Source organism: Sorex fumeus, unplaced genomic scaffold (assembly GCF_029834395.1).
Source record: "Sorex fumeus unplaced genomic scaffold, SorFum_2.1 ptg000264l, whole genome shotgun sequence".
Classification (NCBI taxonomy): domain Eukaryota; kingdom Metazoa; phylum Chordata; class Mammalia; order Eulipotyphla; family Soricidae; genus Sorex; species Sorex fumeus.
In genome coordinates this window covers 7300077-7321616 of record NW_026606321.1, presented here as the reverse complement: position 1 = coordinate 7321616, position 21540 = coordinate 7300077, and the positions used below count along the sequence as shown (strand labels likewise).

At 56.4% G+C, this 21540-nt stretch overlaps 1 protein-coding gene across 1 annotated transcript in view; it reads left to right on the top strand.

Moving 5' to 3' along the window:
- Window positions 1-16866, top strand: part of ADCY2 (adenylate cyclase 2) — a 318432-nt gene extending 301566 nt beyond the window's left edge. The window contains exons 22-25 of the mRNA XM_056109037.1: window positions 1889-1996; window positions 8307-8421; window positions 14311-14435; window positions 16674-16866. Of these exons, the coding sequence (XP_055965012.1) occupies window positions 1889-1996; window positions 8307-8421; window positions 14311-14435; window positions 16674-16826 (501 nt within the window). The 3' untranslated portion in view covers window positions 16827-16866. The remainder of the gene's footprint in view (window positions 1-1888; window positions 1997-8306; window positions 8422-14310; window positions 14436-16673) is intronic.
- Window positions 16867-21540: the final 4674 nt, after the last annotated feature.

The window sequence follows — 21540 nt, the reverse complement described above, 5'->3', positions numbered from 1 at the left end:
CACGATGGGTGACATCCAATATCTTTCTCTTCCTGGTTCCCTTGGCTGTGCTTCTCTCCCGGCCTCCTTCTGTCCTGCTGTGCACAGCGACCTCTGTCCTTCCCGGTTGAGACCTTTTCCCCCCCCCCGCCACCTCTGGGTTCTGCCCCGGTGCCCTTGGTTGTGCCATCTCCCCTGGCAACAGTGACCATCGTTCCTCACACTGTGGTGACTCCAGGTCCCAGGTGTGGGCCCCTCTATTTCATAGATGAGGCTAAGTCACAGCCAGCAGAGGCATAGAACATTCTGGATAGGACCTTTGGGGGCAGAAAGCAGGGGAACTGAGGCATGGAGCTGTGGGAGATATGCCATGGGGTAGGAGTGAACAGATGCTCCAGCCCCAGATGCAGGGGTCACCAGGTATGCGGGACCCGACAGCCTCATCATGCCCTGTCCTGTCTCATTTGTGTCACCTGTTAGGCCCCTGTGAGGAATTGGACTCTTGGTCCCCTTGGCCCCCAGAGCTCAGCTCTGGCTTTAAGGTTCTGTCTCACTGTCCTGTCCTCAAGGGGCTTGGACAATGAGCACAGGCCCACCATGATTCGGGGAATGCTGGGAGGCAGAGGTTGCCTCTCTGAGGCGGCCCTTCTCCACACAGCACCCTGGCTGTGTCCTAGCTGTTTTGGATTGGTTTGTCCTTGCTCCTCCTGCAGGGAGCTTAAGGTTTATTGAGCCACTCCCACAACAGGGCAACTGAGGCACACCCAATTCCATCAGGCACTAATAATCCTAAATTGCTTTTCTCTTTCCTTTATGTCCTTTGCATGGTTTAGCAATGTCCCTTTTGTATAGACACAGGAAGACAGTTCATGCTATGCTTTGTAACGTGGGAGTTAATTGTAGCACTGTCCTCCCGTTGCTCATCAGTTTGCTCAAGCAGGCCCAGTAACGTCTCCGTTGTGAGACTTGTTGTTACTGTGTTTAGCATATTGAATATGTCATGGGTAGCTTGCCCGGCTTTGCCGTACAGGCGAAATATTCTCAGTAGCTTGCCGGGCTCTCCGAGAGGGGCAGAACAATTGAACCTGGTTCGGCCCAGCTGGCTGTGTGCAAAGCAAATGTCCTACCACTGTGCTATCGCTCCGTTAATTGACTCCAAAATAATATTTACCCCTGGACATCCATATTTACTTGACTTAAGCCTCAGTTGCCCTTAGTTCCTAGCACGCCAAGAGCAGGGTCCCGACAAAGGACTGATGGACCCAGGGCAAGCTGCGAGCTACCCTGGCATGGAAATGGGCCAGCCATGATACTTACCTGTAAGTTAAGAGCATGGCCATGGCCGTAGCTGTCCAGTATCCCCACTGCATCTGGTCTGCAGTGAGAAGTGGCTGCCCGTGGCTGGGTGGGGGGTGTCCCCCCCTCTCAATTCCACCCGGCTCCCAGGCACATAGCCAGGGGTTTTCCCCAAAAGCTGCTTTTCATGAATCTTGAAAGAATTTGCTCCAAACGCAGGAACCAGGGTTCGGAAGAGGCTCTCCGTGCTTAGCGTGTGCCCTTGTACCCACTCTGACCTCTGGAGTGGGGACAGAACCTTGCAGAACCTCCAGGGCTCCTTGCACCCGCACCCCCATCATCCCAGCCAGGACCCATCATAGTGGGTTGGAGGACCTGGGTGGAGACGGGACTGGAAAACAGCAGGTAGGGACGGGAAGGAATTATTCTAGATTGTTCTTCTTTCCTCCTCATCTGCTCACGTCAGCCACACCCTGAACCTCCTGAGGGCAAGCTCAGACCATGGCTGCAGGATAAAGGAGGCCGGGCTGGTCGTGCCTGTCCCCTGCCCCTGTGGTCTCTGAGGCGCATCCATCAGGCCCTGCAGAGTAACGGCCACTGTCCTTGCTTCCAGCTGCTGTCCAAGCCCAAGTTCAGTGGCGTCGAGAAGATCAAGACCATTGGCAGCACATACATGGCGGCGACAGGGCTGAGCGCTGTGCCCAGCCAGGAGCATGCCCAGGTACTGGCCAGCACGGCCTTCTTCTCCCCATGTCCTGCCCATGGTCCCTCTCAGGGACACTGTCCACAGCCTTCCCCACCCCGTTCTCTCCCCTCAGGGGGGCCCTGTTCCCCTCCAAGCATTCAGTCTCTGCCCAACTGTGGTCCACTGCCTGGACATGGGCTAAGGGGCTGGTCACCCCCACCCCATTTCCCAGGGACACACAGCTCTGATGATGGGCTTCTTACTGTCCATCTGCACCTTCAGAACTGCCTCACTGTCCCCCACCCTCTTTCCTCCCTGCCCCTCCCCATCCCTCTCCTCCCCTCGGCCCCCCTCCCACTTCAGGCGGGCACTCAGCTCTCCTGCAGATCCACCCAGTTCTACTCAGGACCCCCCAGTGGAGCAAACCCACCACCTGCATCAGAATCCCATGGGGGTCCCTGTGGCTTCTGGGGGACCCCTACACTTGCTGCGTACATGAGCACGGGGCTGGAGTCCCCATCTCCTGAGGCCCCAGTGACTCCGATTCAGGGCAGATGCCCCGTCCCCTCCACCCGAGAGCCTGTCCGGCACCTGCACCAGTTGTGCTGGGCTTCTGCCTCCTTCTCTGCCTCCAGCACTTGCCTCCTCACCCCGTGTCCAGCCTTGACTCCGTGCAAGGCCACACATCATTGCAGCTTTCTGGGAAGTGGAGGCATGTTTGTATGACCCCCAGACCCCAGCGGGTTCCACATCTCCTGTGGCATCCCCTCCACCCCCCCCCCCCCCAGTGCCCAGCAGGGGCCTTGCTGGCTGGCTGGCTGCCTGCCCACGTGCTCCCCACCTTCACTGTCTTAATCACACCCTCCTCTCCTCACCCCCACGTGGAACACACAGCCAGCACCTCCTTCTAGCAAGCGTAGAGGACACCCCGCCCACCTCCCATCCCATGTCATTGATGGAGAAACTGAGGCACGGCAGTCTGGCAGCTTGCCTTTCTGGGTCGTGTGGAGACCAGGAAGGGCAGATAGTGGTGAGGTCCCACCTCTTCCCCCATCCCTCAGCGCCCTGCTCACACCCTCTCTGCCCCTGCGCTAGTTTCTGCACCCGTCAGCTCAGGAGCTGAACAGCTAACACAGCAGAGCAGATACACACGGGCCTTCAGGCCGGAAGAGACATCCCGTATTGCATTTGCATTTGGGGCCGAGATACTCTGCTGAAGCCATTGCCCTCAGCTCTATACAAATGGGGTGTTGCCAGCACTGTTCTGATGGGTGGAAAGTTTGTCAAGCATGGGGGGAGGGATCACCCCCTGGAAGGTCTTGACGCTAAGGCACAGTTTCTTCTCACAGTGGGTGCCTCCAGACGCCCTGCGGCAAGCCAGCCTGCGCTTCCCGAGGCATGTGGGACTGAGCCTGCAGCCCCCAGACTCCTCATGGTCTGGACCCAGGCTCAGTGGTTCTGGGCTCCTTTGCTCTTTGGTTCTAGTGCTCAGTGCCGGTTGCTCACTGCCACTTCCTGCCTTGTGTCCCCCCAGCCCACCACTCCTCCCTGTTCGTCACAGTGCATTTTCTTGGCTGCCCTGGGCTGTTTCCCTACTGCCTCCTCATCCAGATCTGACTGGCTCTGGGAGGAGGAGCAGGATGGGGCTCACGGCAATGCTTGTCACGTAGCTCAGCATTCTGCGCTTGAGTTCTGTATGGAAAGGCGGGTCCTTGTCACCAGGCTGTTGGGAAGACGTGACTAGGTGACAGGCCAACCTTCTGGGATGGCAATAATGATACAGCCGTGGTTGGTGGTGCTGCTCTGCCTCTCCGTACTGTTGCCTCCAGTGGAATAGCTGTCAGAGTTCGGGGACATGTATGAAACGTGATGTCAGAGCTATGCAAGAAGATTTTACTCGGCGTGAGAATTTTATTTATTTACTGCTTTTTGGGTCACACCTGGCAATGCTTAGGGGTTACTCCTGGCTCATGCACTCAGGAGTTACTCCTGGCCGTGCTTGGGGAACCCTATTGGATGCTGGGAATCGAACCTGGGTCAGCCACGTGCAAGACAAACTCTCTCTCCGCTGTGCTATCGCTCCAGCCCCACTGTGAGCATTTTTAATTAGAGCATTTAGTTCCATTCTTGAGAAGGCTCTCCTGAAAGTATTTGGAAGCAGAAGCTTGTAAAAGAAAAGCACATTCCACTTGATTGAGGGGGTGGAAATTGTGCTCGATAATTATGAATGTGGATATTGTTTTTTATACAAAATGAATGTCATTTTTGACATTTGTAACCTATCTAAAATGAGCTTAATACTTGTTGCAAACCAAAAAAAAGATTTTTTTTCTATCTATCATTAAGAGGATATTTAGTTTGCCAACAAAAGACTTTGGTTTTGTAAAGTATAGTGAGTTTCTCCAAGGCTACGATGTGCTCTCCTTAATTCCAGATAAAAGAAGGTGCGGGTACCTGGAGAACCGACTTCTGGAATGTAGCTGTTCTCTGCAATTACCCTGGCGCTTGCTGGCAGCCCAGCGCAGCTGGCCACAGGGAAAATGAGCACTGAGGGGGCTTTCAACGCCTCGGTGGAGCCGGGCTCCAGGGCCTGCCTTTCTTGTGCTTCGTTTGTATTTTCTAAACCAAACAATGGCTTCTAATTTTAAGCCTAAGGACAACATGATCAAATGGTTGGTTGCATTATGTCAGCCGACTGGTGGCTATTAAGAGGCGTGTGTGCGGTGGCCGGGAAATGCAGGGTGACACTCGGCATTGGCGCGTTTCCTACCCCTGACACCATCCCCGCCTGCTCCTGAGCAAAGCCAGCGGCTGTCCCGGGCTCTGCCCCTCTGGAGTTCACCCTCTGCCAACCCCCCACATTCATTCCCCTCCCCGTGTTCCAGGTGCTGAGAGCTAAGCTGTGCTCCCAGGGATGTCGCTCGCTCTTTCCTTGACGACTTCTCTAGGGGAAAGAGCGTCTCCCTGAGGAAGCTACTCCCAGCCTCTCCTGGGAGCCGTGGGTTATCAGCCATTTCTGGTGGTGGTGGTGGTTGTGGGTGGAGCAGAAAGCTAAAGCTCCGTGGCACGCTTCACACATACACCCTTAGCCACACTCCTCACCACCCTCTAATGCCTCCCCCAGAGCCTTCTGCTGTGTCCCAGAGCCTCCTAGAGCCCAGCGAGGGAGCCTGTCCCTCCCTAACTCATGACTGGGCTTATCTCTGGCACTTATATATGGTCTTCATGGTCTTGGCGTCTGGGCCAAGGAGAGGGTGGCTCAAGCGGACAGACCACGCCTGACCTGTGTGAGGCTGGAATCGCAGGTCACTGCCCCACTGAGCCGGCCCACAGGAGCATCAGACCCAGAACTCCTGCCAGGAGAGGCCAGGCCGGGCCCAGATCCCTGCTCAGCACAGCTATCGAGGACAGCTGCGCTCTCCTCAGAGTTAATGGCAGTTCAGCAGGTCCAGGCTCCAGGGCACTGCTGCTCGGGGCTCACCCGAACCAGGCTCGGGTCATGCTCCTGCTGTCACGGCCCGTTTCCAGTGGCAGGACATGCGTCACCAGCACCCGAGCGGGAGATGAGGGGCCGCCCCAGAGCAGGGGGCAGGAGGGTGGAGATGTCTGAGGGGGCCCAAAGCTTCCCCACCCCGCCCCAGGCCCCAAGCATTGTGCTTATATTCTGACCTAGGAAGCGTTGGGATGATGGTTGCTCGCTTTTCAGTGACATGATGGCGCGTTCTTCAGGATGATGGTGTGTTTCTCCCATGGTTATAAGGAGATGCACCAATGTGTTGTATCCAAACAAACTCCAGCAGGCCAGGCTGTGCCTGGGGGTTGCTGTGATTGTTCCAGCTCATTCTGGCAGGGTTTGTTGTGTGTCCTGCCCACGTTTCTCTGCCACTCTGCCCCGCACCTCCCCACAGCAGAACCTGTCTCCACAGGACCCCCCAGGCCTCTCCCTGGCCAGAACAGAGGCCACTGCAGAGCAAACCTCCCTGCGTGCCCCCCCCCCCACTCTAGGGCCAGCTCGGTGCCACCCCCTACCCCACCAGACTCCCTGGCAGGGCTAGATCCTGTGGTGCTCATAGTGCAGGAGCTTGTTTTTGTTTTACTTAAGCAAGATAGGGGGGTTTTTTTGCTTTTTGGGTCACACTCAGCAATGCTCAGGGGTCACACTCCTGGCTCTGCACTCAGGAATTATTCCTAGCGATGCTCAGGGGACCATATGGGATGCTGGGAATTGAACCCAGGTTGGCCGCGTGCAAGGTAAACACCCTACCTACTGTGCTATCGCTCCAGCCCCTAAGCAAGATAGTTTTTATTGAACAAAAGGTAATGAGAAAGCTACGAGGAAAGGGAAAGAGAATAAATACAGCGGTCGAGAGGGAACACGGGCTTCTCCAGCGGGGGAGAAAGCAAGCAAGGAGAGAGCAGCAAGCAAGAAGCGTGTTCAGGAAAGACTCATGCTGGGGAAGGAAGAGGCAGAGGCCAGAGACCGTTCAGGGAGAACGTGGCCGGAGACAGCAGGGCAGCAGATGCGTCCCCCACGTGGCGAGCTGCAGCCCCAGCCGAAGCTAGTCCTCCCGGGATTGGTGTCCCAGGGTGAGGGCACTTCCTGTCTCCCTCAGAGGGCGGGTGTCCAAGGGGCCGGGCAGGGTTCCTTTTTCTGAGAAAGTGGCCATCGGGCCAGATCTGCTGCTGGTCTGGCTGCGAACGGCAGTCCCGAGTCAGGATGCCCAGGGAGCGGCTAGGACCCTTAGGGTGTCTCTGGTTGCCCAGGCTGGTAGCCCACAGCCTGTGACATCATGCACCACACCCTGCAGTGCTCGGGCTCTATCCCAACTCCTGACAGTGTTCTCCATCACACAGTGCCGGAGCCAGAAGCTAGTGCCCACCTGGCCCTGTGGGGCCCTCCACTAGCCTCCCTTTCTCACTGTTCTGGGCCAGGAGATGCAGGAATTTGACCCTGGTGGGGTCCACCTCCTCCTCCAGGGCCCCAGCACCTCTCAGGACAGAGGGGTCGGGGTCTGTGGGGTCCCTCTGGGACCGAGTCTCACTCCCAAGGCTGCTGCCAGTGAAACCCATTGCCTCCTTGAGAGATGGGGACCACCCAGGAGGGCTTGGCGTCCACCCCTGAGCTGGGGGACACAGATGGGAAGCCCAGGTAGAATGGACACTAGGAGGTTATTCTGGGCGCTGCCAGCACCAGCGCCTCCCGTGTTCCTGGGAGAAGGGCCCCTGCCTTCAGGTCACTCTCAGGAATGAACTGCCCTGAGACCTCAGGCACCAACCTCAGAAACCAAGTCATGCATGTGGAGGCAGGAGAGGGCTTAAAGCAGCAGACCCACGCCCGTGCCCGTTCTCACTACAGCTCCCTCACCGTACAGCCCCCAGTGGGTTTGGGGGTTGGTCCACAAGCCTTGCTACAGAAGTGCCTGCACATGAGGGCCTGCGTACTGCCTCCCAGTACTGCCCCTCATGATGGCCAAGAGACCCCCCCCATGGCCCAGTCCATGCGTGTAACCAAGGGCCCCCCACGCTGGGCTGCAGGACCCCTGAGCACTGTGCTGAGGCCCCTGACAAAACAGCAGAGAGAGCCTCCTGAGGTCCCCAAAGGCACTTGGCCGATGACATGGAAACCCACCATAAGGGGACACACAGACAGTGCCCCCAGCTGCGTCCATGACCACCCCACCCCTGGGTCTGTCCAGGTCCTCCGGGGCAGGGTGAGGGGCTCTCCCCGACTCTAGGAGAGATTTGGCCGGGGACGCAGCGGGAGGCAGTGCCCATGGAGAATCTGCGAATCAGCTTTGTGCCCACTGCCAGCTTCGTGCATGGAGCTCCCGAAGTGAACGGGCAGCAGACACCTGGGCAGAGTTCCTCCCGGGACTCACTTAGCCCCAGCAACTCCTGATGCCCAGTCCCCATGTAGGTTCATCGATCCCATGGTCCCCAGGGTCTGCAACTTGCCCAGGCGTAAACCCCTTCTCCTTCTGGTGGGCTGTGCCCCTCCGCCGTGTCTGTAGTGGGCATTGCTGGAAGTGACCCGGAAGTGACTGCGTGTGACCCTTGCATCTTTCTTTGGTGCGTTCCACTGTCTCCCTCCTCCAGTGTCTGCCTTTGGCCACACCGGATGTTTGGCCAAATAGCATATGACCTTTATACCCTTTCATTCAAATCTGAACCGAGGTGGTACGCTTTCCGCGTGGAACCTCCTCCCTCTGTCTGTCTTTGATGGCCACAGTGGGACCCTCCCCACTTCCTCCCCACCATGCAACCTTCCCCTGCATCCATCAACTCGTGTCTGGCTTGGGCCACCCCAACCGCCCGCTTGCTCACCGTCGCTCGCGTCTCTCCGCAGGAGCCCGAGCGGCAGCACCTGCACATTGGCACCATGGTGGAGTTTGCCTTCGCCCTGGTGGCCAAGCTGGATGCCATCAACAAGCACTCCTTCAACGACTTCAAGCTGCGAGTGGGTAGGTGCAGCCGAGGACACTGGGGAGCTCGGGGCAGCCCCCGACGGGCTGACAAAGCTCCCTGCAGATGCACAGGGAGAGCAGAGGGGCTGCCGGGAGAGGAGCCTTGTGTGCTCGAGGGGCTCTGGGCAAAAGGTAGGAGGCGGAGGGGGGACAGAAAACTCCTTCAGCCGGTTTGGATGGATCCGGACAGCTAGCATCCGGGCAGTGATTGCCCATGAGGTGGTGTCCGCATCCCCATCCTGCCCTGCCCACCCGCCAGCCTCCCCCGGTGCAAGTAAAGACACACATCCTTAATCCGGCCTGAGAAGTGCAGGTAAACCAGTCACCAGCAGCAGCTCCCTTGCTTTATGGACCCGTCACAGCCTCTAAGATACATCCAAGTCAGGTAAAGGTAAAAGGTAAAGGCCCTCCCGTTGATCATTGATTTGCTCGAGCGGGCCCAGTAACGTCTCCATTGGAGACTTTGTTGTTACTGTGTCTGGAATATCGAATACTCTCGGTAGCTTGCCCGGCTCTCCGAGAGGGGCGGAGGAATCGAACTCGGGTCGGCCATGTTGGCTGCGTGCAAGGCAGACGCACTAAGGGAAAATTCTTTCTAAAAATAAAATCAAGGGCTGGAGTGACAGTGCAGCAGGTAGGGTGTTTGCCTTGCTCGAGGTTGACCCAGGTTGGATTCCCAGCATCCCATATGGTCCCCTGAGCACCACCAGAGGTGATTCCTGAGTGCAGAGCCAGGAGTAACCCCTGTGCATCACTGGGTGTGACCCAAAAGGCAAAAATGAATAAATAAATAAAAATAAAATCAAGGGCTGGTGCGACAGCACAGCAGGTAGGGTGTTTGCCTCGCTCACGGCTGACCCAAGTTCGGTTCCAAGCATCCCATATGGTCCCTTGAGCACCACCAAGAGTAATTTCTGAGTGCAGAGCCAGGAGTAACCGCTGTGCAGTACCAGGTGTGACCCAAAAAGCAAATAAAATAAAATAAGTTCATGTTAGAGTTACAACCACAGACCACAGCCTGGGGTGACCCCCGGCAGGAATATCAAAGACCCAACGTAGGTTCCCGAGCAGAAGCTTGTCGGGTGGAATGCTGAGACGTGAGAGTTAAGGCAAGGGTCTCGAAAGGGCAGCGAAGGGGGCTCTACCCATGAGAGGCCGTGTCGGATCTTGGCACTGCAACAAAGCTCCCTCCAAAGGGAAGGGAAACGGAAGAGAAATGAGGAGGGAGGGAAACTGCTTCTGGTAAGTTCTTTACCCCTTTCCTCTCAAAGCCTTTGTGTCCCCAGAACAGAGGTCCGTGCCCCCCAGGCTAGCTTTCTGCGCACCACGGGCTAGCTTGCCCGTTTGCACAGCTCTCTGCAGCTGCTGGCAGCCAGCTCAGGTTTTTCTAGGAGCGACTCTTTTGCAAGCCATTTTGCTACTTCTGAAAGCAAGTCCACATCCAAGGAGTTCTCAGCAAATGCCTTCGGAAAGGCTCTTCACATCTCTCGCATACAGATTCCAGCTTTGATTGAATCCATCTATTCTCAGCTCGTTGCTTCCTTGGCTGGGCATAGGTTTAAAAGCCCAGAATTCTGTTCCTCTCTTGTGCCAAGAGGCGTCTCTGCCCAGGGGGCCAACGTTGGCACCCAGAGCCACTGGTCTTGACAGGTTCTCACCCGTGCACTGACCAGGGTGCTGCTGTAGGCAGAACCGACCCCCTCCGGTGTGCAGGGACCCTGCTGGGTCTCTGTTTCTGTTTGGGTGGCCTGGCAGTGGGTTCCCCAAACCTCCTTCATGGCGAACACCCCGGGAGGGGCTGGAGAGAGAGCAGAGAGGGTAAGGCATTGGCCTTGCATGCAGCCCACACACAACAGACTTGGGTTCATTCCCCAGCACCCCAGATAGTTACCAGAGCCTGCCAGGAGTGATCCCTGAGTACAGAGCTGGGAGTAAGCCCTGAGCACTCCTGGGTGTGGCCCAAAAGTCAACACCAAACCCCACCTCCTGTGGCATAACACACCTGACTCAGAATAACGGGGTGAGCAATGCATAGCCCACATGCCCAGCGAGGTCACCATCTCGGTCCTTGCCCTCTGCTTTTCTATCCATCCTGGCTCCGGGCTCCCTCTGTCTCTGGAGTTGGCCTTTGCCCAGACCCTCTGCAGGCAGAGCCTGGCACCCCCCAGTGGCAGTGGGCAGAAACTGGAAAGTCCTGTGTCCGCTCAGAATGGGCAGAATTGGCTCCCTCCCCACATCTTTTTCTGCATGTCAAGCTGTGTTGCTGGTCGTGGGTGGGAACCACAAAGCCAGGACACTGGGACTGGAGCGATAGCACAGCAAGTAGGGCGTTTGCCTCGCACACAGCTGACCCGGTTTCATTCCCAGCATCCCATATGGTCCCCTGAGCAACGCCAGGAATAATTCCTCAGTGCAGAGCCAGGAGTAACTCCTGTGCATCGCCGGGTGAGACCCAAAAAGCAAAAAAAAAAAAAAAAAAAAAGCCAGGACACTGACCGGACATGGCCACGGAGCCAGCAGGCTCCAGCTGCTGATCTATGACACCGACACCCCAGAACTGACCATTCAGGAACGGGCAGCAGCCAGAGGCATGCTGGGACATGGGGCAGGGGTCCTAGCCGGCAGGCAATTCTGACCCCCGGGCTCTCCCACTGTGAACCATTTAGGGTGTCTGTAGGGAGGCATGAGGGATGAAATTGTTTTTTCGAAAAAATTTTTCAAAAAATTTGAGTTTTCGGGGCTGGAGAGATAACACAGCGGGTAGGGCGTTTGCCTTGCATGCAGCCGACCCAGGTTTGATTCTCAGCATCCCATATGGTCCCCCTGATCACCGCCTGGAGTAACTTCTGAGTGCAGAGCCAGGAGTAATCCCTGCGCGTCGCCAGGTGTGACCCAAAAAGAAAAAAAAAATTTTGAGTTTTCCCAAAGCAACAAGTTTCTTTTCCAGTTCTTGCATCCCTGGGGTGGTTTGGGGAGCCCAGGACTGGGACCGGCTCCTGCCTCTCCCTCTGGTAAAGCGTGATCATCATGCCTGTTTGCGGACATCCGTGTGCCCATGTGGCCCGGGCCAGCTGAATTGCAGGCAGGAAACTCTGCGGGACCCTGTAAGCGGCAGCAGTGCACAGCGGGGTCCTGTCTCAGGAGCTTCAGAAATCCCTTATTCATCAGCGCGTGCTGCCCCCTGCAGACAGAAGGTGGTCTCAGCACCAGAAGGGAGAGCAGGGAAGCCCCCGCGGTCTGCGTCTGTCTGTCTTTGCCACACTCTGTCCCCCAACAACCGTGGGCTGTGTTTCAACGGAGCCCTCAGGGTAAGGAACCGCTGTGAGTGGCCGGAGCTCTTCAGATGCCAGATGTTAGCCCATGTCCCCTGAGGGAGGGCTCCCCCTGCCTGCGGGTGTGGAGGGGGATCATCAGGCAAACTGCAGTCAGTGGAGGGTGATGACCTATAGTGCCAGGGACAGGGCCTGTAAGGAGGACGCGGTGACCTATAATGACAAGCACCAGGCCTGTAAGGTGGACACGGTGGCCACCGACCCAGGATTCGGCTTGGCCCATGGCGGCCCTGGCATGTCTCCGAGGCTCTCTGGCCCTGGTGAGACGGGACTTGGCTGAGCACCCAGGGAGCCAGCACCCCAGCTAGCAGGGCCTGGAAGCCTTCCAGAATGTGCTTAGGACCCTGCGGCATCACGGTGGCCCCAGACATGAGCTCACCCACCCTGGGGGCCCAGCGCCCTAAGTGTGAGGTTCTGAGGACCAGGCTCAGGCCCCATTTCTCCTTCCCTAGTTGCATATTTTTAAATTTCTACCAGAAATTCTCCCAGAATGTGAGTTCTAGCCACACTCTGTTGGGCTGGATGTTTGTCACTGTTCTTGGAGGCGACTTGCAGCCTCCCTTGCCACCAGCCCAACACTGGAGCCTGTTGGAAGGTGGAGCAGGGCTGGGGTGATAGCACAGCAGGAAAGGTGTTTGCCTGGCATGCGACTGACCCGGGTTCAGTTCCCAAGCATCCCATAAGGTCCCCTGGGCACCGACAGGAGTAATTTCTGAGTGCAGAGCTAGGAGGAACCCCCGTGCATTGCCAGGTGTGACACTGCCAGGGAAAAAAAATTTTTAAAAGTAAAGTAGAGGAGCCCAGGGAGCCATGGGCATCAACAGGCTCTGGGATTCATCATTAGGATGTTTCAGGCGAGAGGGAGTCGTGTGGACATAGGGCCCGTGGTAGGTCCTCTGCCACACAAGCTTCGTACCCTACAAGCACAGCTGTGGGTCTGCTTCCTGTGGCCGCTCTGTGCACTGGGCGTCTGGGATGTCCATCTCCATCACTGCATGCCAGGTGTGTGTGTATCTCTACTAAAGCGCATGACCCCCTCCCCAACACACACACACCCCACCCCCAACGTATCCCAGCCTTACCACTGCAGAATGAACCATCGGCCCCAAGAACTGCAGTCAGAATGTGTGCAGGGGCCGGAGAGGTCAGGCACTTGCCTTGCACACGGCCAACCCCGGATTGATCCCCAGGTTCCCTGAACCTTGATCCCTGAGCACATCCCCCCCTGTGCCCCCAAATCCACCAGCAGAGACAAGCAAAATGTGTGCCCAACTCCAGCTCTCTGAAGTTCACTGATAAAGGGAGGGAGAGGTGAGAACGGCAGGCACCCGGGGCATGGGAAGCTGGGGACAGGGAGGTGAGCAGAGCCTCTGGGCTGGACCCAACCTCACCTGCTCCAAGGCCTGCCCCGCCGTCCACTGCTGTCTGCCCGTGCCGGTCCCCCGTGGTGGTCTGGGTTTGAGGGGGGCACAAGGGAGGAGGTCTCCCCTGTGCCTCCTCCCACCCCACAGGATTAAGGTTAAGATGGTTGAGGCCCCGCTGCCATTGGGGGGGGGTTATTATTTGTGGGGGGCTCCATCCTCTTCAGAGTGTGCATGTGTCCCTGTTCTTATCCCCTAAGACTGCTGTGGGCGGCCGGCAGGCCTGTCTGCTCTTCCTCTCCCGAAGTACATTTTCAGGGCCCAGAGCTGCAGTGCGGGGCCGGGCACATGCCCTGCCTGGCTGGTGCCCCATAGGCTTCCTGACACAGAGCCAGGAGGGAGCCCTGAGCACACTGGGTGCAGCCCAAAGACAAAATAAGAATAAAAATAAAAAGGGTTTTAGGGGCCAGAGCAATAGCACAGCGGGGAGGGCATTTGCCTTGCACGCGGCTGACCCGGGTTTGATTCCCAGCATCCCATACGGTCTCCCGAGCACCGCCAGGAGTAATTCCTGAAAAGGAGGGGGCAATGATACCGGCAGCTGTCTGGGCAAGACATGGGAGTCGCGGAGTTTACATGCAGGGACTAGAGCAGGGAGGGGAAATAAGATGCAGATTCCGTCATCCTGTGCATTGTGTTGGTTTAACAAACGTTGGCAGGGGCCCCGAATTCCAATAGCTGCAGAACAGTGAACAGATAGCGGGAGCTACACTGTAACCCTCCAAACAAAACTACCAGAAGGCCAAACACTTGGTAACTATGAAGCTGCTGGGAAACAATGTAACAAACATCTCTTGTCAGGGATCATCCACCAGTGCAGAGAAGGCCTCAAGTGATACTCCGTCTCTGGAATTTCTGGCACTGCGAATGATGAGTGGCAGAGAAGCGGGAGTCAGGGACAGCACGGGCACACAGGCATTCTAGCACCACTCCAGGAAGAGCAGTGGCCCTGCTGTCCCCCACCATTGCAGTCAGGGGTATTCAATCGAGAGGGATCGGCAGGGTTTGAGGGGGAAACCCTGGCCCAAGGCGCATTCTGCGGGCAGAGCCCAGGCTTTGGGTCCAGAGCCTGACCGATGTTCTCGCGATCTTTCTGGCTGGAATCTCGCTGACCCCCTTCTGCTGTGTTCCAGGCATCAACCACGGGCCTGTCATAGCGGGCGTGATCGGAGCCCAGAAGCCACAGTACGACATCTGGGGCAACACAGTTAACGTGGCCAGCCGCATGGACAGCACCGGGGTCCTGGACAGAATCCAGGTAACCTGGGATGGGGAGGGGAGGCGGAGCCGCCCTCAGCCTTGGCTTGAGCCTGGGGTAGCCACTCCCTTGTGACCGGGGCCAGGAGGGGGGGGGGGGTTGAACATGGACGGTCACGTGGTGGTGGTCTGGGTTTGACAGGGCGCAAGGAAGGAGGTCTCTCCCGCGCCTCCTCCCACCCCATAGAACAGGTTAAGATGGTTGAGGCCCTGCCGCCATGGGGGGTTATTATTTGTGGGGGGCCCCCATCCTCTTCAGAGTGTGTGTGTGTCCCTGTTCTTGCCCCCTAAGACTGCCGTGGGTGGCTGGCAGGCCTGACTGCTCTTCCTCTCCCGAAGTACATTTTCAGGGCCCAGAGCTGCAGTGCAGGGCTGGGCACACACCCTGCCTGGCTGGTGCCCCATAGGCTTCCTGACACAGAGCCAGGAGGGAGCCCTGAGCACACTGGGTGCAGCCCAAAGACAAAATAAGAATAAAATTTAGAAAGGTTTTAGGGGGCCAGAGTGGTAGCACAGCAGGGAGGGCATTTGCCTTGCACGCGGCCGACCCGGGTTTGATTCCCAGCATCCCATATGGTCTCCTGAGTACCTCCAGGAGTAATTCCTGAGTGCAGAGCCAGGAGTAATCCCTGAGCACCGCCAGGTGTGACCCAAAAAGAAAAAAGAAAAAAAAAGATTTTATTCCTAAAGGCAGTTTCTCCCTATTGGAACTGACTGATTTTTGACTCACTGTTGGTTTGTGACCCTGAGGGTTCCAGAGGCTTCCCCTCACTCTGCCTAGTGTGTGGCCATGCCGAGCCCCTGAGGGTCGCTCCTTTGCCTCAAATCCTGGGCAGTGCATCCACCCGAACCCGGTTGGGGGGGACACTCTGCGGGAGGGAGCCAGCAGCTGCTCTGGGATTCCCTCCTGCACCCTCAGGCCTGTCCACTGCTCAGCCAGCTGCTGCTTCAGAAAGGTCAGGGCCCTACCACGGGGACCCCCCCCCAGTGGGCCTGGCACCCAGCCCACTTCAGAGTCCCTGGGAGGGGGACACTCACCACCCACCCCTGGCACTGGGACCCTCCCCCCTATTTCATTTGTCACGGACTCTCACCTCTGCAGCACCCCCACCCCCGGGTGAAGATCAGAGCGGAACATCCCCTGATCTCTACTCAGTGAGGTCAGGGGTGGGCACAGTGTCTGGCATCCATCTGTGTCTTGGCTTCCTGAGCTTACCTGACCTGCAGTCCCTCCTGGACAGGAAAAAGGCGTCAGTCCCCCCCCCCCCCCCCGCCCCAAATCTCCCTTCCTTAAGTGAACCAGCACCTGCCCCCAGTGCGCCTGAGGCTACCGCAGCCCTTAAACCCTGCCAGGGTGGCTCTCGCGTGTGATTTTTTTTTCAATTAAAATTTCAGGGGCGTGGGGGCCACGTCTCACTTGGCAGTGCTCAGGGCTTTTTCTTCTGACTTTGCTCTTGGCAGTGCTTGGGGGACCCTGTGGGGTTCCAGGGATGGAGGCTGGCGTGGCCAGGTGCGAGGCAGTCTCCTTGCCCACTCACTACACTGCCACCAGGCACCTGTGCCATGTGCACTTGGCAGCACTGGGGCTCACCAAACCCTGGAGACTCCAGAGCCTGAGGTTGCTTCCGGTCCGGGTGCTCGTGAGTCCCCAGACCTCTACCTGGCCTCTCGGCCACTTTCTCTGCACTGCCCTCTCCTCTGCTTACTGGTCGCCCGGGATCAAACCCAGCCTCTTGCCAGCAGGCACCACCCAGCTAAGCTCAGCCCCATACCTTCAGCACTAACCGATCATCCTGGGCCCCCCTGTGGATTCAAAAATAAATTAAGAAAGGCCATGGCAGCCAGCTCTCTCTCTCTCTCTTTCTCTCTCTGTGTGTGTGTGTGTGTGTCTTTGTCTCTCTCTGTCTGTGTCTCTCTGTCTCTCTGTCTCTGTTCGTCTCTCTGTCTCTCTGTCTTTGTCTCTGTGTCTCTCTGTCTGTGTCTCTCTCTGTCTCTCTGTCTCTGTCTCTGTCTCTCTCTATCTCTCTCCCCCCCACCCCCCATGTTCGGTGGTCTCTGGCCTCCACCCCGGGGTGGCCTATGGTGATGGGCAGATGAAGGAGGGAGCGAGGGCCGGGCTGGTTGGTCTCTCTTGCAGTTTATTCCAATCTCGTCTCCATTCTCCTCCTATTCCCCTCCGGATCTTCCCCTCCCCTGCTCCCCTCCATCCTCCTCTTGGATCCTTCACCCGCATCTCCAGGTCACGGAAGAGACCAGCCTCGTCCTGCAGACCCTGGGCTACACGTGCACGTGTCGGGGCATCATCAACGTGAAGGGCAAGGGGGACCTGAAGACGTACTTTGTCAACACGGAGATGTCGCGGTCCCTTTCCCAGAGCAACCTGGCCTCCTGAAGCGCCGTCTCACCCTGTCCGCCCATCCCCGTGTGCCTGCTCTGCCTCTGCCGCCCCTGCCTCTGACCCCGCTGCGGCGTCCTCAGGTTCGCTCCTCTGACGCGTGCCGGGCTGCCGCCTGCACTGTGTGCCGGCTCTGCGGCAGAGGGCGAGGGAGCGGGTTGTGGGGGATGAGGACCCTCCGGAGAACCGACTGCCATGCTCGAGGTGAAGCAACCACAAATTCTTAAGGCAATAAAACTAGGGAGTGTATAGTATCTTCTGGTGCATGTTCTTTTCTGGGAAATATGGTAGTTCTCCAGCCGCATCCGCTAGTCTGATATTCAAACACACAGTATTTGTGAATCTGTGGATTCCGCCCCCCATCCCCATGGAGTTTGACTGTGCCTCCCCCCTCCCCGCTGTGTCCTGTTGCCAGTGGCCCCTGCGGCCCCGGGGGGGCCCCATGGCTGTGTCCCCCTTTGCTCTTAGACGTCCCGTGCCAGCCCGCCAGCCGCACGCTGCCATCCACCCCTGCTTTGTTCTCATAACTCGCACCTGTTTTGTACCAGACACGTCCGATGTTTTGACACCATTGTCTTTTGTAAGGTTAACTCATTAAAATTTTATGTACTTTGGTTTCGGAGTGGCGGTGTCTTTCTTCCACACCCCCTCCCCCAGCCCCCTTCTCTCTCCTGGTTTGCTTCTGAGTCCAAGGGTATTTTCCGTCCCCAGCTTTAAAGATGATGTGCCCAAGTTTCAGATCCCCAGCTGCGGAGAGACCAAGTCCACACACGATAATCCAAAAGCAAAGGAATTTTATTACCAGCCTGAGCTAGTGCTAGCCCGAGCTAGCCAAGTCTCATCCAACACAGTGGAGTCTTAACAAGGACTCCGACTCCAACTCAGAAGCAGTTTATATAGGGTTCAGAGTTAAGAAGCAGTTTATATACTGGTCTGTTTTGAGCATTGGCCCTATTACAGTGGTGGTCAGCAATTAGGCAGTGGTTAGCAACAGTTTCTAAGGAGGGGACAGTGACCCCTCATGGCCAGCCAGACCCAACTGCCCAATTCCTTATCTCAAATCACTCAACTGGGAATTTACCAGAAACTGCAAGTCCTGCTCCAGGGAAACTGAAACTGAGACCTCGCTGAGACTTAATGTTAGCTGAAGCTTGTCATGGCATCAGTTTCACCCTCGCAAAGAGAGCTGTTCCAGGAAGAGCTCTGGGGCGGCCCCATCAGCCTCACACAGTCCCTGCTGCCAGGTACTCCGTCAAGCCCCTGGAGGGAGAAGGTGTCTTGGGCAGGCACCAAGGGCTGCTACTCGCCTGGTGTTTGGAGAGATGTTCCTGGGGCCCGAGGGATAGTGCAGAGCTGACGGCACTTGCCTTGCATGTGGCTGGCCTGAGTTTGAGCCCCTGCACCACCTATAGTCCCTGAGCACCACCGGGGCCATCTCTGAGCACCAAGGATGTCTTCCCACCTTCCAAAAGAGAACATTCAGTTTCAATCGTTTCTGGATCTTTGCCTTGCCTGGCAGTGCTTACGCCATAGCTGATAGCACTCGGGGACCATCTATGGTCCTGGGATCAGACCCGGCTTATGGCCTCAGCCCTCAGGCCAGGCAAATCTTTGTACTTTGTACTTATCTTTATGGCCCTCCTAGAAGGTTCTAGGAAAAATAATTCTATAGTAGGACATCTTATTATCTCATTCCTACTTTGGACAAACTGGCAGGCTATGGAATGTAGCCTGCCCACAGGGCAGAGTCTGGCAAACTCCCCGTGGCTTACCAAATATGCCAAATACCAGTAACAATGATGGGTCTCATTCTCCTAAAGAGCCTTGAATATAATCTCAGGGCTAGGATGAAAGAGACGTTACTGGGGCCTGCTCGAGGCAATCGACGAATAACAGGATGATGAAATGAAATGAAAATAGTAGGAGCCAGAGACTTGTTGTTACTGTGTCTGGCATATTGAATACGTCACGGGTAGCTTGCCAGGCTCTGCCGCGCGGGCGAGATACTCTTCGGTACCTTGCCAGGCTCTCCAAGAGGGGCGGAGGAATCGAACCAGGCTCAGTTGGGCTGGCTGTGTGCAAGGCAAATGCCTTACCTCTGTGCTATTGCTCCGGCTGCCTTGCAAACACAGTAATAACAAGTCTCAAAATGGAGACATTACTGGGCCTGCTCGAGCAAATCCATGAACAACGGGAGGACAGTGTTTGTTTGTAAGGGCCAGAGGGAGTGGAATGGGTAAGGTGCTTGCATGGCACATGGCCAGCCTGGGTTGATCCGTGGCACCATTTAGGGTCCACCTGAGCTCAGGAGTGACACGTGAGCACAGAGCCAGGACTAAGCGAGCCCTGAACACCGCCAGATGTGGTTCAATAAACAACAACACTGTAGTAATAATAGTAATCACTGTCACTGTCCTCCCGTTGTTCATTGATTTGCTCAAGCGGGTCCAGTAACGTTGTGAGACTTGTTACTGTGTTTGGCATATCAAATACGTCACGGGTAACTTGCCAGGCTTTGCCATATGGGCAAGATACTCTCGGTAGCTTGCCGGGCTCTCCAAGGGGCAGAGGAATCGAACTTGGGTCGGCCGTGTCGGCCGCATGCAAGGCAAATGCCCTACCACTGTGCACTGTAGAGCAACTCTCTGGGGTGCTGAGACCCCCGGGCCCCTACGTGTGTGGCTGTGCACCATGCTGAGCTGTGAGCCCAAGGATTCAGGAGAGCAGCGTGGCCTTGGCTCTGAGAGTCTGTGATGGACAGAGACTTTGGAAACACCCGCCAGGCCCCTTCTGTCTTGTATCCGCTGCCAGTGAGGTCTGGGGAAACTGAAGAAGGTACAGGGCCAGTATTGGGCATTTTTTGAAAATGTATTTTGTTTCGTTTGGGGGCTGCACCCAGCAGTGCTCAAGGCTGACTCCTGGCTCTGCACACTCCTGGCGGTGCTCCGGGGACCCTGTGGGATGCCGGGGATTGAACCTGGGTCGGCCATGTGCCAGGCAGGCGCCCTCCCCGCTGTGCTGTCGCCCAGTCCCTGTTATGCATCTTTCAAGAGTGAAGGCAGACCTGGACTCTGAGCTCTAGTCCATCCACCTCTAATTAATGGTTTAGTTTTCCCTTCCCCAAAATAACCACGATTTGCCAGGCAGGAAAGAGCAGCGCCTCATAGTCTCAATGCGTGAATGCAAGCCTGCAGATACCAGCCGGGCTGGTGATCCTGGCTCCTTTCCATGGGTCAGGTTGGGCATCAGCATCAGTACCGGACTCCAGCAATCTCTAGGCAGCCCTCGGCCCCAGGGACTTGGGCTTGGGCGGGACATGATGATGCATTCCCAGCTCTGACTTTTCCTGGTGTGTGCCTTGGAACTGTGCCTTTGGGAATTCGTTCCTCACGGATGGCACCCGGGCTCTGTTCCCATGAGCTCATGACCGTGAGCAAGTCCAGCAGGACCAAACTGGCTCCGGCCCCAGCTGCCGGCTCTGCCAGTGCTCTGGAGACTTAATGATGGTCTGCAGCCATCAGATGGGACCCCAGCCAGCATGTTTCATCGTCTCCCTCGGTGAGGACCTGTTTGATCCTGTAATCACGGCTCAGCATTGACCTTAATGCCAAAAACTCTAATTGAAGAAAGGAAAATAGCCTGAGGGTGTCCCTCGAAGGCCAACGGCAAATTGGAACAGGGTCTTCTAAGGGTATTTGAGACTTCAAGGCAATCTTGGGTGTCACTTGTGGATGGGGCCAGCAGCTGCCCCCTGGAGGGTGGGGGGCAGTTTGAGGTGGTCTCAGATCCTTCTGCAGAGCCCACGGCTGAGTAACTTCCCAGCTGCTCTCAGACCCCTGCTCCCCTCTCTGCTTAGTGAGCAGTGTGCTAGACTTGGTGCAAACTCAGGGAATTGGTCTACTCTCCCCAAACCCATTTTAAGAAACAAGACACTTGTTTTACGCTGATTAATGTTAACTTAACAACGGCCAGGATCCAGAGATTATCACAACAAGCTCCCGGGAGAGCACAAGGCAGAGTCTCCTACCCTGTGCCTGATTATCCTCGCCAGGGCCCAACAGCTGAAGACCTCCAGGCCCCAGCCAAGGCCATACTGAGGCCACTCTCCACACACTTGGTTAAGCCTCAGGCATAACAGAACTGGCAGAGGAACCCAGGTGTGTGGGACCCGGGGCTGAGATCTCCAAGCCTGCACGGTTTGAGACTAGACCTGTCAGTAGCTAGACAGTTACACCCTCCAACTGCCGTGTAACCCCAACAACGGCCAGGATCCAGAGATTATCACAACAAGCATTCGCGGCCACGCGACTATTTATTTACTTTCCTCTAAGTTTCCAGGGTACCTTTAAATATCCCACCCGCACGCCAGAGCCTGGCAAGATATCCGTGATCTATGCCAAATAGACCAAATTGATATGCCAAATCCAGTAATAAATGGATCTCATTCCCCTAACCCTGAATATGGCAGAGTCGAGAAGGATATGGAAGGAAAGGCTGATAAAATACCAAGGCAGAAATAGGCTGCCAAAACAAAGAAAAACAAAAATAATTGTCTGTACTTTTAATGCTCGTACGCTGACATCTGCTGCATCCATTGAAGACCTTATGGTACAAGCGCGAAAGATCAAGTACGGCATCATTGGTCTGACCAAAACGAGAAGACATCAATCACATCATGCCGTTTTAGACACTGGAGAAGAACTGTTCCTTG